The sequence below is a fragment of the Strigops habroptila genome, chromosome 10 (assembly GCF_004027225.2).
Source record: "Strigops habroptila isolate Jane chromosome 10, bStrHab1.2.pri, whole genome shotgun sequence".
Classification (NCBI taxonomy): Eukaryota; Metazoa; Chordata; class Aves; order Psittaciformes; family Psittacidae; genus Strigops; species Strigops habroptila.
Window position 1 is genome coordinate 20,850,403 of NC_046359.1, and position 17,894 is coordinate 20,868,296.

The window sequence follows — 17,894 nt, forward strand, 5'->3', positions numbered from 1 at the left end:
CTGTTCCTGCAAATTATGGTCTAAATGTGTAGTACCAGTATAATTGCAGTACTGTTGTATTTTAATTTGTTAAATATTAACTGTTCTATCTTTTTTTTTTTTTTTTTAGTCCTTCAACAAGCAATAATATTCCACTCATGAGAGTTGTACAGTCAATCAAGCACACAAAGAGGAAGAGCAGTACAATGGTGAAGGAAGGATGGATGGTCCACTATACTAGTAGAGACAATCTGGTCAGTGGCTTTAGTTTCTTCCTAGATTAAGTTAAATTATTTCTCTAAACCAAAGTATCTTATTTATCTTAATTAGATGTTCTGATTTACAGTATCATTTGAAAGAACTTAGCCATTGATGTTCATTATAAAGAAATCTGGTGTGAAGGAGAAACTGTAGTTTATTCAGAATTCTTCATGTGGTGATTCAACAGTACTTTTCCTTCTTGCTTTTAAGCAGAAGCATCTTTATATTGTCTCAAATGAATTGCATGTTTGACATTTCAGCTTTCCTGAGATGATAATTTGGAATAATTTGCACGTGTCTTCTTTCTGGTTAGCAGTTGTTCTGAAGATTTGTATCAGTGTTTTTATTCCATTACATGAAAAGGTGGAAATCATTATAAAATGATGAGTGCTGAAATGGTTGACACTATTTGCTAATGATCTAGGTGTTTGTAAATATTTATGTGTAGATATGTGAGCCCTTCATTCCTCTAGCAGTTTGCTGTATCTAAAAGTAAGCATTATTGAACACACCTCACCGTCCCCAAACTCATTATTTCTCTTAATGTCAGTGGAATAAAGAATTGTGGCATGACTCTGTCCTTGGGTATGCAAGCATCTTCCAAAAAGACTATGTTTGTTTCCAGTGCTACCAATAATCATCTCTTAATTGAACCTTCTTAGGCAAGCTCCTTGGGTTTGTGTATTGGGGAGGAAAATAAGGAAGAATAACTGGGTTCCTTAGAGTTGTCTGTTGGGAGGGAATGGATCTTGTCTTTTGGTAGATGAATGAAAAGGATGAAGTCAAGACGTTTCCAGATCTCCTGAAGCACAGTGTGTCATATGGAGACTTTATGAAAGGCAGCATAAATACTTTTGCATTCTTTGTCTCTACAAAGGAGTCTGATTGAAGGAGACTACAGGAGTTTAGAGAAGCTAAGTTAATTTAAGTTCTGCTGAAATCAAGCTGAGGGGTGACACTAGTCTGCTCAGATTACTGTAGTATTTTTACTTTTTGTGATTGTCAACTAAACAGACCACTGTGGTCTGTCAGAAACTGCCTTACAAAACATCTTTAAAGTACAGTTTTCTAATACCTAGATGTATTTATCACAAACAAAAATAAGTTATCTAGTGTATTTCAGATGACATTCCAGCCAAGGCTACTTAACAGACACAATTATCAGCTGGCTATGAAAAGCTAAGGCCAGGTAGCAGATGAAGACAAATAGTTCTGAACTGTTGAGCACAGGTGTGGTATTCAGCTCTGTTTTAATCTTTCAGTACAGCCAGTACGTTTTTCCATGGACGTCTTTGAACCTCCTCATAGAACAGTGGTTAGATTGTACACCTTAGCTTAGTTTGTTTTTCTTCTGCTGTCAGCCTGGCTGCTACCTAGATGACATCTACTGAAAAGACCATGCAAATAAAGTGGAGTATTCTGCCCCAAAGCAAGATACCGTCAGCCAAGCAAGATCTCATAGAGCTTCCTAATGGGAGGAGACTTCCATATTAGGCATTACAACATCAGCTATTTCCCTTGACCCCTCTGTTCTCAGCAATGTCAGACTATTTCCTATTCCTGAACAAGTTGGGCTTTCTGTCAGTTCCAGAGAGGTTCATTTTAACAGCAGTATCTGTATTCTTTTTGCTCATCCTGGGTAACAAGATATTTCACCCTTTATAACAAGAAGTTTCTGTATCATCGTCTATATTGTTTTCGTCACCCTGAGCCCATCCTTTCTCAGAATATGGTATGGGCAGATTTTGGCTCACCGAATTACCACCTGTTCCTTAATTTCCCCTCTAAAGTCTTCCCTGATTCATGATTTAATAAAGAGCATATATGTCCAAGGGACAGGTTCACCCTTACATCTTACCCATCTTCTATTCAGTGCTGGCTGGGAATTCCATTTAGTTAAATCCATTCACGGCCTAGCTTTCTTTGTCTAACTCCTACAGGTAGACCTAGCTTTCCCATGATTGAAGGCGTTTAAGCTCTGCTGTATTATGTTTTAAAAACTCTTTCATCCTGATCCAGAATGAGGGTCTTGAATTTTTGTCACGGAAACATGAAAATGGGTTTCATATGTGAGCATGGTGCAAGCAAAGTAAGTTAGACTCATACAGCCATACATATTAGCTTTCTAAAAGCTTTCTAAAAGAAGCTATTAGCTTCTTTGTTTCTTCTTCTTAAAATTACAAGACCGTTATGTGCAATTCATATTTCTTTTTGGTGGAGAAGATATTTCTTATTGGTGGAGACTTTCAGAAAATGGCTATTCAGTCTGTCTTGATTTTTATTTTTACTTTCTTTTGCCCAAGATACTTTGTCCACTTGAATCTCATAATCTGTCTGGCTTGCCTGTGTGCTCTTGACATTCTTGAACTCAGTGTTGACAAAAGAATTAAGGACTTGTTAGGCTTGTTCAGTCCTTGAACCCTTGTGATGTTGGTGTGAGGGCACAGAGGGAGGAAGCATGACTCCCACAGTTGTTACTAAATTAAAATACTGCAGGTTCGGTGAGCATATTACCTGGAGTGAAACCTGTGTAGGTAAGTGTTTTTCGTGTATGAGATAACTGCTGTTGTCACTGCTATTACTGTTAAGTAAGGGATACTTTCTTCTGGTTTGTGGAAATAACTTTTGAGCTGCTTTTTTGTGTATCTAGTCATGTAGATTTATGTTAATTGGTGATGTTAGTAATTTTAAGCATTTCTCATTTAAATAATTGGGTAACAAAAGCCGTACCAATTTATTTCTTACGTTACTGTACTGTGTGTTTCATAGAGAAAAAGACATTACTGGAGACTGGACAGCAAATGCCTCACACTGTTTCAAAATGAATCGGGAACAAAATATTACAAGGTAATGAATGATGAGTAATAATTATGTTGCACTTGATTTACTCAGTGCTTTATTGATCTAATTCTACTTGTGAGCAGTATAAGTATTTTCTCAATTTCCTCATCTTTTTTTAATCAAAACTGACCAGGTTAATTGTTGGCCAAAGCTTGTAAGTGAGAAGGACCAAGACCAATTCTGAAAAGTTGCTTGCAGCTCTTGTTCTAATCCCCTTGAGTATGTCTCTCCTTACCTTTTACATGTACTGTTCTCCTGAATTCCCTAACAAATTAAACCTTCTTTACAATTACCAGAGGATCTGTTTGGCTGCCAGTCTAATGAAGGCTAGGATTTTTGCATTCTACGTATAAGTAGTGGCTGAAGGTTTGCATGCTTATGTATTTTATTTTGAGGTTCCCAAAATTAAATTATTCCAACTGTACAACTGAAAGTTGCAAGCAAGGTTTAGAGGAAAATTTACTGTGCAGCCTGGCATTATATATATGAAGCTTAGCAATTATTTTAGTATATTGTTAATATAACTGTGTGTTCAATGGTGAAATAATTAGAAAATGCTTTTGAATGTATAAACAGGATTTTTCCCTTTCTTGTCTTACACCTTTAGGTGGGGGTCCAAATCTTGCAGCTTCTTCCTTTATAAGACCAAGCCTTTTCTCTGTACACCCAGCTAAACTTGCCCAGATCCTTTTCATCCCTATCTTGACCAGTGCAGTCTCTTCTTCTCAGACCTCTCTGATACTTGTATTGCCCTGTGCATTCAAAACACAGCTGGTAAAATATGTTCCTTGCTTGTTGCTCCGTTATGTCACTGCTTCTAGTCCTTTGACTTGCCCCTTTGCACCCCTCTTTTTAACTGCTTAAATCTCAGGTTATTTGTCTTACTGTTAGAATCATTCACAGTTTTTGCCGTTACACTTATTTGTTCTTCATCTTAATCACCTATTGTCTCTTATTGCCCTAATGCCAGCCCTGTGTTCACCTACTTGTTCACTACTCTTGCAAGTGAAATGCACCTGTACACCTTCCTATGTATGTGGAATGTCCTCTTCCAGCTAGTGTGAACTTGCAACCCTTTCTTCCTTCAGAGCTGTTCTCTAGTACTGCTTGTACCATGATCTTAAAGTGACAAGGCCGAGGAGTCAGAAATTGTTAATATCTGTATGAAAGAGAATATTTACCCAAAACGATTCAGATACGTGAAGCAGTGCTTATTGACTAGCTTATATAACTGCATCATCTTCTTAATGTTGTCTTGTTTCACTTTTTCCGTCATCTCCTTCTCTAGCTAAGCTATATAAACTACAAGGGGAAAATGGTCGTTCTATACTTGTGCATCATTTGTATGTGGTGGTGGGGTGTCTCATGCATGTCGAGAGAGCTGTGGTGGGGCTGGAAGTCTCTCTAGGCTTGTAGAGGGGAATTCAGAAAGCTGTGGGTGGGCAATGGTCATGCACAGTTTATGACAGTTATGAGGCTTGGTGTTCTGGTATTTTGATATATTTTATTTCTTTGCAAGCACTTTAAGTTTTGAATACCAGTATATTAAAATAGTATGTACATTTTCATTTTTTAACCTTTAATATTTTTCTTCAGGAGATTCCACTTTCAGAAATTCTCCAGGTGACTCAGCCTCGAGATTTTTCAAACGTGGTGCAGGGCAGCAATCCGTACTGTTTTGAGATCATCACTGACACCATGGTGTACTTTGTTGGCGAGAACAATGGCAGCAGTCATCACAGTCCTGTTCTTGCTGCCACCGGAGTTGGACTTGACGTAGCTCAGGGCTGGGAGAAAGCCATTCGTCAGGCTTTGATGCCAGTCACTCCTCAAGCTAGCGTTTGCACTGCTGCAGGACAAGGAAAAGATCACAGTAAGCAGGCAGACAAGGCCCTATCATGCGTATTCTGAAGCCGTTAATAATAGAGATTCCTTTCAGAAAAGTTCTTACTTAGAGTGAAGTATTTCTGTCTATTCTCTGCTGAATTGGGTCCATAATTTCCCACAAGTCTCTAAAAAGTGGCGCTCAGGTTTGCGGAGGGTGGGCAAATCCTTCAATCTGTTGTAGCAGGTAGTAGTAGCTAGGAATCAGATTTACAATATGAATGCATATTTCAGAGCTTTATTGTAAGAGCGGTAAGAACTCAGATGTAATGGCTGGATGTAAAAAGGAACCTTAGTTCAGATATTTCTGATATACAGTAATAAATCAATATATTCAGATCATATACATATACTCTAAAAACTAAATTGGGATGGTTTTTGATGTTATGCCCTATATATATTAAAGCTATGAGATGTCAGTAGCTGAGAAGAAAAGGAGTTAGTGATAAAATGTAAATACTGCCAGTGCTGGAAAGGACTTTTGCTGAGCTGTGGGTAGTGATAAAAAGTACCCTCTTCTTATTATGCACCTGCCCTCCCTTTCTTTCTCTGGCATCGGATCAGATTCATTATCAAGGCTCCACTAAACTGTATCTTGTGTTCTTTCTCTTCAGACATCTTGTTCCTTGTGATGACATTAATTCACATTCTGTACTGAGATTTATGTTTTCATTCTTTAGTTTCCTTTTATCTTCCAGCTACTCCTTAATCTTCTTTTAGCAAAATTCTTTTTTGCAGGAGATTGTGAGATGAGTTTCTCTGTCTCTGATGTCTGGCTATTCTGCACCAACGACAGTTAAGAACATGTAACCACTAGTGTTAGGTAAAGGCACTTTCTGAAAATGGTGCAACCATGGTCTGAAATGGTGAACTATGAAATGCCAGTACTGGTATCTGTATTTAATTACAGTGAAGAAACATACCTGTAAGATGGTACCTCACAACTGGCCTAGTTCCAAATATGTGTACACCAAAGTTCACTTTGTTTTCTAGAACCTAAGGCTTACTGTTGCTGAGACTTGCAAAGTTGCTTTTTCCAAAATCAGTATTTTTTCAGATGTAAATAATAACATTTTTATATTAAAACTTGACAGTCGTATGAAATAGTGCTGCAAGGGTAGGTACAGTGATGCAGTATTTTGAAGTATTTAGAAGTGTTTAGGATTGTAGGAGTAGAAGAAACTACCATGAGTTGTGGCGTGGCATTCACGTATCCTTATGCAACTCATGGTGGTTTTTAAACTCTAAAACCCCACAAAATGTCCATTCATCCCTCTTCTTCCTACACGTTACATGAAACATATCCCAAGAGTCTTTAAGAAAACTAAACTTTTAGTTAAAAAAACAAAGCCCAGAAGCCTGAAATATGTTATTTTAAATGACAAGACCAAAAGAGGAGAGAGACACTGCTACTGCTTGAAATGCTTGCAGCAGCAGCAGGGAATTTGTAGTGTTAAAATGTCCGCAAGACACTAGCTAATCACTTTATACCACATTCTGTCTAGAATGACCGTTCTGACCTTGTGCCTGGTGCTTGGGGTGGGATGTTTCTGAGCTGAAATGAGAAAGAGGAGTAAGCTGTTGTTTGGTATAGATTACGTATTGAATCTGGTATTACTGATTTCTTCAGGAGTGACTGTTCTTCAGCCATTATTCTTATGCATTGCAGATGCTAGAAAACTTTATTTGAAGGAAGTAACTCAGTCACTACCTACCAGATATTTTGTATTCTGTAGCCATCTGTGGAAAAGGGTTCAGAGTGTTCTCTTTAAACAGTTTCAAAAACTGTTTCTTGTTTCAACCTTGCTGAAGTTTGTGTTGACCTTGGAAACTTTCTTCTCTGCCACCTTTCTTAGTTTTGCTTGTGTTCTGTACTGTCATTCCAATACAGACTTGACTATAGTCAATAATCAATAGACATATGCAAGGCTGTAATTCCAGTTTGTATTTCAGATATGAAAGGTGTCTTTGAGAACTAGTATTTATTCCTATCTTAAGGCTCTAAATTCCTTCTTTGAGATAAAGCACAGGTGGCAAAAATCAGATACAGACATTTTCTTTGTTCTCTGAAATTGTGGTTTTTAAATCTCAAGGCTCTTCATAAGGGTGATAAAGCCTTTTCACAGGGCTAGTAAATCTGTAGTGTATCTTCTTTCCACCTTGTAGGTGTATTTGGAAGTCAAAGGAAAGGGGTGTTTTCTGCCTGCCTTGACATATCTCTTCTTGTCTGTGCATCTTAGTGTTGTTCCTGTAATGAAAACTTCATGTCAAAATTTGCTGCAGGCTGAAAAATTCTGGATCTTGTGCTTTTACTTGCAAATTAGGCTTCCGAGATGTGCTCTTATATTCCAAAGACTCATACACTTCTGTAGTTTATCCATGAAACAAAGATTGTTTATATTATGGGTTTTATTGCTTTTTTAATTATCAGGCTTTCTTTTTACTTGCCTTGCTTGGTTTGTTTCCTTTTCTCATGCATTAATTCTGCATCTTATGATGCCAAAGGAAATTAGTCACCATACTCATTTGACTGTAAGCTATCTACCTGGTCTGCTTCCCTGTATTTTTCTATATTACTATTGGAAATTCTTGGTAGTTTGATGAACTCAGATACAATTGCCACATTACTGTTGCTTTTGGGTCGTCAGCTCTCTGTTGTGTACACACTCATTCTACTATTTCTTGTTTTCAGTGCTATGACAAAAAATAGGCAAACAATTCCAGCAAAACTCCTAAGGCTGTTTATCTAATCAATCTGTGAAATCTGTGTTCCAGGATATGAAGTTTCTGCAGAACACAAATAAAAATTGTTTTACCATGACTGGGTTAGAAGTCAGGAAAGGGTTGGGGATTTTTGGTTTTGTTTTGGGTTTTTTTTTTTCCCCCTTTTTACTAAAAAAAGCCCCTGCCCTTCCTACTTACCTACTCATTTATATCTTCTTTATTGCAGAAGAGTTATCTTTAAGCATCTCTGTTTCAAATTGCCAGGTCCAAGAGAATGTGGTGAGTATGTGCATTGTATAATAGTGGTGTTTATTTCATATAATCACAGAATGGTTTGGGTTGGAAGCGGCCTTAAAGATCATCTGGTTCCAACCCCAATGCCATGGGCAGGGAGACCTTCTACTAAACCAGGTTGCTCAAAGCCCCATCCAGTCTGGCCTTGCACACTGCCAGGGATGGGGCAGCCATAACTTCTCTGGGCAACCTGTGCCAGTGTCTCACCACCCTCATAATGAAGAATTTTCTTATAATATCTAATCTAAATCTACCCTCTTTCATCGTAAAAGCCATTACCTCTTGTCCTGTCCCCCATGCCCTTGTAAAAAAGTCCCTCTCCAGGTTTCTTGTAGGCTCCTTTAGGTACAGAAGGCTGCTGTAAGGTCTCCCCTGAGCCTTCTCTTCTCCAGGCTGGGCAACTCCTGCTCTCTCAGCCTGTCTTCATAGGAGAGGTGCTCCAGCCTGGGAGCACCTGTGTGTACTACATGGGTGTTACAAAGTACTTGGTAGTAACAGTGTCCAGATGAGAAAACACCACCAGGGTATTACAGCTAAAGAAGCCTGTTAAATATAGGAAGTAATCTGCTTACCTGGCACAACCGATAGTTGACTGTCCCTGCTTACAATGCAGCTGAGTGGATCCTCTTCAGGACAAGTTTGTTGTGTTTTTCCACTCCATTAAGGGTGACGCTGGCACCCTTTACAGAGTTTGATTAATGTCAAATGTAAATACAGCTTAGCCAGTACTTATATGCTATATACTAATACGCTTGTGAACATTTTGATTACTCCTGATATTTGTGATGTCTTTTTTTCATGCATTAGGATATCAGCTCTGTGTACCAAATATTTGCTGATGAAGTGCTAGGATCTGGTCAGTTTGGTATTGTATATGGAGGTAAATTACATTTGATTCCATTATGCATTTGCTGAGCTAGAATGTCTGTCTGTTACAATGATTCTTTTCATATTTACTTTGCTGTATCTAGATTGTCTAGGTGAAGTTTATCTTGTTTAGAAGTTTTGTTTGGATCACGTTACTGTGTCTCTGCAGTTTTTATGTACAGTATTTCTTACAGTCCATTTTTTTGCATTTACAGTTTTGCATTGGCGTAAAAATCAGTTTAGAATATACATTGCATTTTGACCACAGTTGAATACAAAGCAATATCTAGTCTGAATTTGGCTTTTGTTTTTGGTTTTTTTTTTTTAATTGCAAATTCTAACTGTTGTCTGTATTACACAGTATTAGAAATCATCTTTTTAAGGAGGCTGTCAGTTGTACGTGTTTTTTAATGACATCTGAGAAATGTGGCCAAAAGCAATTAGAAAAATACATATTTTAATTTGTGGTTTAACTGTTTGTGCAAACATTATTGACATTTTATGCAAACAGTTTAGCTTCAAATTTCTGTCAGCAGGGTAAAGTAGAGGGACGAACTCTTTAGCTCAAATTTGGGTTTCAAATGTAGTTTTATCACTTTCAGTTCTTAAAAAATTCTATTGCAACATATAGCTTGTTTAGAATAATCACAAAAAGAAGAAATGTTAGACATGAATCAGCACATTCACAGACCAGAAATCTGGAAAGAAAGTTCTAACTAATGTTTTAAAAGTGGTAACCTCGTGGTGGCTGACATTGATCTTCCGTTTAGGAAAACATAGGAAGACTGGAAGAGATGTGGCTATCAAAGTCATCGACAAGATGAGGTTTCCAACTAAACAGGAAAGTCAGCTTCGTAATGAAGTAGCCATTCTCCAGGTACAGAAGTATTTTTGGATCACATTGGAGTTCTGTCTCAGATAAGCCATTAATGAGATTTTGTAATGTGTGTAAGTGCTCTGAATTGATTTTTAAAGCTGCATATGTGATTTCTGAGACTTTCTATAAGAGGGAATCTTAGAAGAGCAGGCATTCTTGAGTATTTGGTACAGTTGATAACTTGGGGGTGGTATCTACCCCCTGTAGGGGATCCACTGAAGGTGTGTACTCAGCAGGAAATTCTGTATTATTTTTTGTTGTCTTCCACTACTGGCTCCTCAATCTGAGTGTTATTCTTGTATGTTCTGTACTCAAGCTACTGAGTGTATCAACCGTAAAATTAATCATTTTGGACAAGCCATGTTAAACCAGATTAATCTTAGTGATAATTGGCATGTTTCAAGGGTTGAAGTTTGTTTCAACCTAGTTTCTTGCCTCAGATGTTTTGTTGGTTTGGAGGATTTTTTGTCTCTAACTCTCCACTTAGCTGCTTTTTGATTTGTGGTACAACATTTCTGTGTAATCCAGCATATTTCATACTGTTTTATTTTAGTGTGTACCTATGTTTCTTTATTTTAGAATTTGCACCACCCTGGGATTGTGAACCTGGAATGTATGTTTGAAACGCCAGAACGGGTCTTTGTTGTGATGGAAAAGCTGCATGGGGATATGCTAGAGATGATTCTTTCCAGTGAGAAAAGTCGACTTCCAGAACGAATAACTAAGTTCATGGTCACTCAGGTTGATATTCAGTCTCTCTACTTCAATAGATGTGTCTTTTCTAATTATGTGAGAATGGAATTTGGAGAAGGAGCTTTCTCTGTTCTTCTTTGAAGGAGCACAGACAGCTGCACATCTAATGAAAGTTGAATAAACATGGAAAGAATTTTGATTAATTATGTTAATTGTTAATTATGTTAAATTTTTTGCCCTTCTTTCCCAACACATAACATTATGGACATCCAAAGATGCATGTCGAAACAGTAAGCATTCAGAAAGACGGAGAGGGAGGAGGTGGGATGGGAAAATAAACCCCATCAAAGTCCTGGTAGGCTTGCACAGTATATATGGGTTAATTCTTGAAGACTATGTTGACAAAAATGACCGTATTTGTTAGTGTGTGTGGCTTTTACATTTGTGGTCTGCTTAGCTAGTTCTGAAAATGTTCTTTCTTCTTGCAGATACTTGTTGCTTTGAGGAATTTACACTTCAAGAACATTGTGCACTGTGATTTAAAACCAGAAAATGTACTACTCGCATCGGCAGAGCCCTTCCCTCAAGTGAGTGAAGATTGAAAAATACTACCTTTTTTTTTTTCCTTTTTTTTTTTTCCTCCCAAAGAAGTACAGTCATTGCAGCTTAAAAAGTGACCTCTTGTGGGATTGCTCAACTGACTTAGTCTGGAATTACTTGAGTTACATGTATTCTAGTTGTCCTTTTTTCCTTCCAACTCTTAGCCTAGCTTTATGCTCAGTGGTGTGTTTCAGTTTCTTTCCCCTTGGACATGGATCGTGTCTCACAACAGTACTGTGCACCAGCATAGTTTCTTCCAGGGAGCCTGAGAAGTACAATTGCTGTGTCAGCACTTAGCAAAAGGCTTTGTAGACTCCATATGTTTTTATGCTTGTGAAGAGTGCATGGAAACTGGTATTCTGGGTTAGTGAGAATATTCCAGTGGAAAAGGCACAGGACTAGAAGCTTCAAGACTAGTCCTTGTTTGTGTACCAGTGCTGTTTGACTCTGGGAAACAATTTCTTCCCTATTCTGCATCTCCTTCTCATCTTCACTCTTTTCTGTGTTGCTTATAAGCTGCTGCGGAAAGGGACTGGCTTGTTTGTCACTGGTCTTTCTGAGGGATCTTCATCAGTATGTGTGATATTGTAATGTAAACTAAATAGCTAATTTCTGTAAGAGTAATATTAGTGTTTAGGTAGTGTCAATGCTTAACCCGGTCAACTATTACCTTAGATACCTTGGGTAGTATGGATTTTGTGGAGGGTATACAGAAATTAAGATCTGCAAGGCAGCATCAGGGAATTGCTTCCAGACCTGTGACGTTAATGCAGAGTGGAGTGGACTTTTGGGGAGTCATTTGTATGCCATTAGTGCATTGCTCTTTCTTATATCCTGAAGAATAAGTGGAGTTAGTGTTGGACTTGATCTGGATCCTGTTATCTGTACAAGTGCTTGCTGTGTTCAAGTTAAGGAACCATCTCGGAACCATCTCAGAACCATGAAGATTTAAGCATCAGTGCAGGCACCAGCTGTTGATGCTTTTTACCTGGATAATAATTGGACTGTTCTGTCCAGAGCTGGCTGGGTCTGAGTTCTAGCTAAACCTCATTGTTTGATTTCTGTGTAGTTGAAGCCACCAGCTTCAGGAATCTGATAAAGAGGAATGTGATCTGGCTGGGATTCATGTGCTTCTTAAATTTTGGTTCTATGCCTTGTGGGGTGTAGATTTGCCTCTGAAAATGAGCTGAGTTGGTAGTCAAGTATTTTGTCCTTATTTGCACACTTGTAGCCATGTAATAGGCAGACTTGCCTCAGACCTGAGTCTGTGCAAGGCCAGTTCAGGTCTGCAGTCTGCAAACCCAGCAACCTAAAACCTTAACTGACTGGCTTACACCATGTTTGATTTAGTGCATACCATGTTAAAATGGTGATAGAAAGGGTACCTAGTACCACTGATCTTGGGCAGTAGCATGCTTTGGAGATCAAGCAGAGATTTCTCAGTTTAAAATACATTTCTTTTGCAGGTGAAGCTGTGTGATTTTGGCTTTGCACGTATCATTGGTGAAAAATCTTTCAGGCGCTCTGTGGTGGGGACACCTGCTTATCTTGCCCCTGAAGTGCTCAGGAGTAAAGGTTACAACCGCTCCCTAGACATGTGGTCGGTAGGAGTTATTGTCTATGTGAGCCTTAGTGGTACATTCCCGTTCAATGAAGATGAGGATATCAATGATCAGATTCAAAATGCAGCATTTATGTACCCACCAAATCCTTGGAAGGAAATTTCTAGTGAAGGTAAGGAAATCAATTTTCTCTATTAGAATGCATTTATATGTAGGTTAATGCATTGAAATGCCTAAACTTTGAGGTTAATTCAGGTAGGAGTGTGAGAATTATTGATGGCTTGAGTTTAGTAGGCTATGCCAAAATGGATAAATACGAGCTGGCATATATTTGTGAAAGATAAATTGTCAAATACAATGTTTGAGATAATTTTTAGAACAGGAGGGGCTAATAGAGTTAGCAAGAAAAATTAATTGCATGCATGAGGAGTGGGGTAAATAACCTGAAACTTCCCCAAATTCCAAGTGAAAAGTTAAATCATGTGTGAGTACTTGCTGAACACTGATCTCAAAACATACTTAATCTAAGCCATAGTAACATAAACTGTTCAAAGTTGATTCTGGAATTTTAGTTTTGTACATTAGCAAGTGAAACAAAACCTGGATCTAAATGTCAGGTCTGAACAATCTAGAAGCTTACAGGGTTGGTCTCTCATGCTCTCCAACGCCAGCTGTGTTACTAGTAATGTACATATGATTAACATGTGTAGATGGGGAGGGACATATACAGACATATACGATAGTGGAAGTAACTGAATCATTTTGGAACACAGGATTATGCTCAAGTTCTTTAGGCACTTCTGAAAACCACTAAAATCAGTAGAGGAAAAGATTAACAAGTAATACAGTAAAGCTTTTAGTGTTTCCATCAGAGGTGGGGGAAAGCTTACCCTGTACCTGTTTGGTAGCCTCATTTAACTTAAGCAAAGCTAAATATAAAATTCAAGAGCTTGACTAAGCTTAAAAGAAATCAGTAGGATACACACAAACACTCATAAAAAAATTAACTTTCACTGCAGCATGTGAATGGTGGTAGAGGTGATGAATATTTAAACAATTTTTGTTCTGTTCTTCTTTGTCAGCCATTGATCTAATAAACAATTTGCTTCAAGTGAAGATGAGAAAACGTTTCAGTGTTGACAAATCCCTTAGTCACCCATGGTTACAGGTAAACCCGTCTGCCTTTTTCACTGTGTTTACAATGGGTGAATAATGATTTTTTTTGATCAAATCCTTCAGAGGCTTATTAAATCTGCGGCTGTCAGTCTGTTAGCAAGCATTCACAGAGGCTTGAGTACTTCTGGTTTTAGCTTTACATTTTATGTGCTCCAAGATTCTGCCCATCTGTTAATGGCTTCTTTCCCGAAGGAAAGCTTTGTCTTGCTGTCTCTACCCCCCCTTACTTTTCTGTCTGACACCAGCATAGTTTTACTCTTCTGGCACCTTCCCTGAATGTGGGCAGTGGTGTGTGCATGGAGACGCACTGAAATCAGTGTTAGAGACAAGCATTGTTAGTTTAGTGCTGAAAGAGACACCCAGGCTGGTCTGTGCCACGAATTCATCCGCCAGTTTGAGGCAGGTTCCTTTGGCAGTGGTTTCACAATCCTGTATGCCCATATCCATGCACTCAAATAACTTAAAAGATGTTAAGGGGAAAATTCAATTAATTTTGAGTATAAACAATATTGGAATGAGTATAATTTCTTGTATGGGTATATATACAATTAATTTTGTAATAAAGCTGACATAGCTGTCTGGTTACAGAAAGTTTTCATGATTTTCAGTATTACAACCTTAGATACCAGCCTACTTAATTTCGATCCATTTTTTGTGGACAGTGTTGGGGTATTTTGGGGAGAGATGTTTGGTTTTGGATTTTGTTTAACATTATACTAAAAGTAGAGAAAAACTGCAGAATTAATCTGTGGGAATGTAGTGCTGCTGTTCCTTAGACTGCTTCCTTAAATCTCATTTACTCCTTAGGATTATCAGACTTGGCTTGACCTCAGAGAGTTTGAAACACGCATTGGAGAGCGTTACATTACCCACGAGAGTGATGATGCACGCTGGAAAGAACATGCTTATGAACACAACCTTGAGTACCCCCAGCATTTTATTATGGCTCCCAACCCAGATGATATGGAAGAAGACCCTTGATCAATTCATTATGCTAAATTGCAGCAAGGAAGGATACTCCAGACAGAAACTGAAGATAAGATTTGGCACAACTGTTGCTCTTTCTGAATGCTGTACACTGTTCAGTGTGCAAAGCCCCGGAGGATCCTGCATTGACTTGGGAATAGACTGTCGTCTGACGAGCTTCTCTCCATCTCTGGCTTAAACTATGAATAGTTACTGGACAGTGGGATGGATAGGCCCCATTCGGTAGCATTTCACCGAGCTGTGTGGCTACAAAGCCATTGCTGAGGTGTAATGTGCACACGTTGAATGGTTTGTGTGGTTTTCGAGGTTTGGACTTATTTTGGTTGTTTGGTTTTGTTGTTTGGTTTGGTTTGTTGGTTTTTTTTTTCATAGCCTACACGATAAGAATTTTGTAATGGTTTTCTAATCCCTATTTACTAGGCCATAGAGGACTGTTTTCTGTTACTTAGATACATCTCCCATTTCCTAAACTGTGCATGGTGAAAAGAGACTGTAAAAAGAAATGAGTGCAGAATACCTTGGCTAATAGCAAAACATGGTGGTTTAGGTTGAATACAGCTTCATAGATGAAGGAGTAACTTGCTGCTGGTAAGACAGTTAAATATGTGTGTCTTTGCCCTAACTGAACTTTTTCTAGATACCCCTAAAAAAGAGACACCCCCCCCCAACTTCTCACATTCCTCTTGAAATGCTGGCTGACAATCCAAAGAGACGACAATCAAAGCTATGCCAGTCCTTCCTGTTGTCTGTTAAAACAGAGCAGTAAGTCACAACAGTATGTTGCTGTGCAGGACTGGCACATGTTGATACACACCAAAGGCATTACCCATGTAATGCATAGAGAGCACACGAGACTTCATGTAGCATATCCTTTCACTGTGGAAAAACAGCTTCTAGCAAAGGATGTGGAAGAGTAGGGAAAAGCACACGCAGCTTTCTTCTGTTGTTTTCAGTAATTAGATTTTTAAAATATTTCTAATATTTTTAAGGCTCCCTGGACTTGCATCAGGAGTAGTTTGTAGCCTTCTAGCTTGTGTCTTAACTCTGCTCAAAACCTGGGAGCAAAGGTGGGTATCACATCACCTGTTGCTTCTGCCAGGGCAGCTGGATTGTAGGAGAAAGGGCTTTGCCTTCTGACCTTAACCTGCAGCCCCTCCTGTCCTCTTTACTGTGTTGTTTGAGCTGAATGAAGAGTCCCAAACCAACTCCTGACCCAGTTTTTATGTAGATGCCTCAACTGATGGATTTCCGACCACTTACTGGACTTGTAGCACAACAGAGAGAAAGCAGCAGTGTTCTTTGGAAATGATTCCCTTGGAGGACAGCGTAGGAGTCAGAGTTCATGGTATTTCAAAGATGTTTGAGGCCATGAATGCCTAATGCAAAGGGAAGAAGGTTGTTTTGGGGGGGGGTTTTGGGGTTTTTTTTGTCTGATGTTAGGAAATGGAAAAGGTGAAGTCTTCCTTTCTGTGTGGGATAACAGCACTGTGCTGCTGGAAGGTGCTGAATGGCCGAGGTGCCAAGCTGCTCAACTGCAGCTCGATTTGAAATACTTTTTTAAAGAACTAATACAGGCTTGAACTGCCAAGTCAGCGAGAGGCTTTGGGGTATCTCCTCCCTCTCCTGTAAAGACTTTTTGTATGTGTGTGTAGATAAGTATTTTTTTCTACTGTTGTTATTCAGGTAAGGAAGCAGGTGAGCAGACTTTTCTTATGTTAGATATACATAAAGTTTTGCAAGGTTATTTCAGGGCTGGCAGCTGCTTGCAGTGGCAGTGACCTGGTGACAATAACAGCAGCAGCAGCTGCAGGAGTATATAACCACAGGTAGGTTTGGATGTTTAACCTGCCTTTTCTTTTCCTATTGCCTTTAATCTGGCTGCCACTACATTCTGCAGGTGTCCAGGTTGGCAAAGGCTGCACTCTGGCTTCTCTGTAAGGCATACCAAACCTTGCACAAGACGCTGACTGCCCTTCCAGCCACCAGAGTCCTCTCCTAGCACGTGTTTCTCTCAGGTTTGTGCAGGGGACGTGCCTGATGACTGTCCTGTCACTGCCACTCCTGCACCCGGGCGCACCCTCCCCGTTCCGTGCTGTCAGGGCAGTGAGAGCAGAGGAACTCTGAGTGGGACTGTGCCATCCTGTTAAGGCAGGTGTTCAGGACCGATCCTGCAGCAACGCGCTGTTTTTCATCTGTGGAACCAGAACAGTCACCCATGAAACCAGCAGTCTGGCGTTTGCCCTGGCTTGGCAAGGGAAGCAGGGCTTTTTCTTCCAACTTCCACTGTGCAAGTGACCAAATTTTAGTGAAACCATTGCTGTTTTCCATGCTAACTGTAATAATGTAGCTACAGTACGCTGTAACTTCAGAGTTTATGCTTGAGCTGTCACTTCAGGTTTTCCTGTGGTTTTAAGTTTGATTTGTTTGGGGTTTTTTTGGTGGTGTTTGAAGGGAGGAAATAAAGCCAGCTCAGTCACTCAAAAAAGCACAACAGGAATAGAGGAAGGAGGGGACAACAATGAAGTAGAAGGCCCGGCTGATGTCTCTCCCCATGAAGTCTGCTGTGCTCCAAAGTATTATATGAGCTATTTATTCTTCAAGTTGTATTAAAATAAATAAAGCTGTTGGCAGTTGGAGATTACCTGACCATGTATGTAGACCTATGGGGCCAGACAATAGAAGCTGCAAGCAGCTAATAGTCAAGGAACCAAAAAAAATCAGACATACATTAGGAGTGAACTTTCTTCATAGTAAAAATAGCTGAGGCTTTCTGTTCCCTTTTTTCCTACCTTTACTGCAGCCTTTGACAGCAGTAGGTTACAGTGTTTAATATCCCTTCCCCTAGTGAATTAAGTTGCGTTCATTCAAGAATAGTGCTATGATGATGCTAGAAAAAAGCTCATGTAAAATTTATAGCCTCAAAAGGACACTGTCAAGTACTTTTATATTTTTATACATCCCATTGTTTGTAAATATCCTCTGATAAGCTTGAAAATAAAATTTATTTCCCTATCAGACTTGTTCTTTTTATTTACATGAATTAACTCTCCTGGCAAATGTTCTTAGAAGTAAATGGTTCTCTATACATCCTTGTTTCAGAGTTTGTCAGTAGATATGCCCTGCTGTGGGAATTGCGTTAGCAGGTGCTT

General features: G+C 39.1%; 1 protein-coding gene across 6 annotated transcripts in view; it reads left to right on the forward strand.

Annotated features, from left to right (window-relative positions):
- The window catches only part of PRKD3 (protein kinase D3), a 41,366-nt gene extending 23,606 nt beyond the window's left edge, over positions 1-17,760 (forward strand). For 5 of the 6 annotated variants that reach the window (XM_030499378.1, XM_030499379.1, XM_030499380.1 and 2 more), the window contains 11 exons: positions 110-233; positions 3,010-3,087; positions 4,678-4,954; positions 7,916-7,968; positions 8,791-8,863; positions 9,621-9,727; positions 10,307-10,468; positions 10,909-11,007; positions 12,487-12,754; positions 13,665-13,750; positions 14,566-17,760. In XM_030499378.1, the coding sequence (XP_030355238.1) occupies positions 110-233; positions 3,010-3,087; positions 4,678-4,954; positions 7,916-7,968; positions 8,791-8,863; positions 9,621-9,727; positions 10,307-10,468; positions 10,909-11,007; positions 12,487-12,754; positions 13,665-13,750; positions 14,566-14,739 (1,501 nt within the window). In that variant the 3' untranslated portion in view covers positions 14,740-17,760. The remainder of the gene's footprint in view (positions 1-109; positions 234-3,009; positions 3,088-4,677; positions 4,955-7,915; positions 7,969-8,790; positions 8,864-9,620; positions 9,728-10,306; positions 10,469-10,908; positions 11,008-12,486; positions 12,755-13,664; positions 13,751-14,565) is intronic. The other variant, XM_030499382.1, reaches the window with a different exon arrangement.
- Positions 17,761-17,894: the final 134 nt, after the last annotated feature.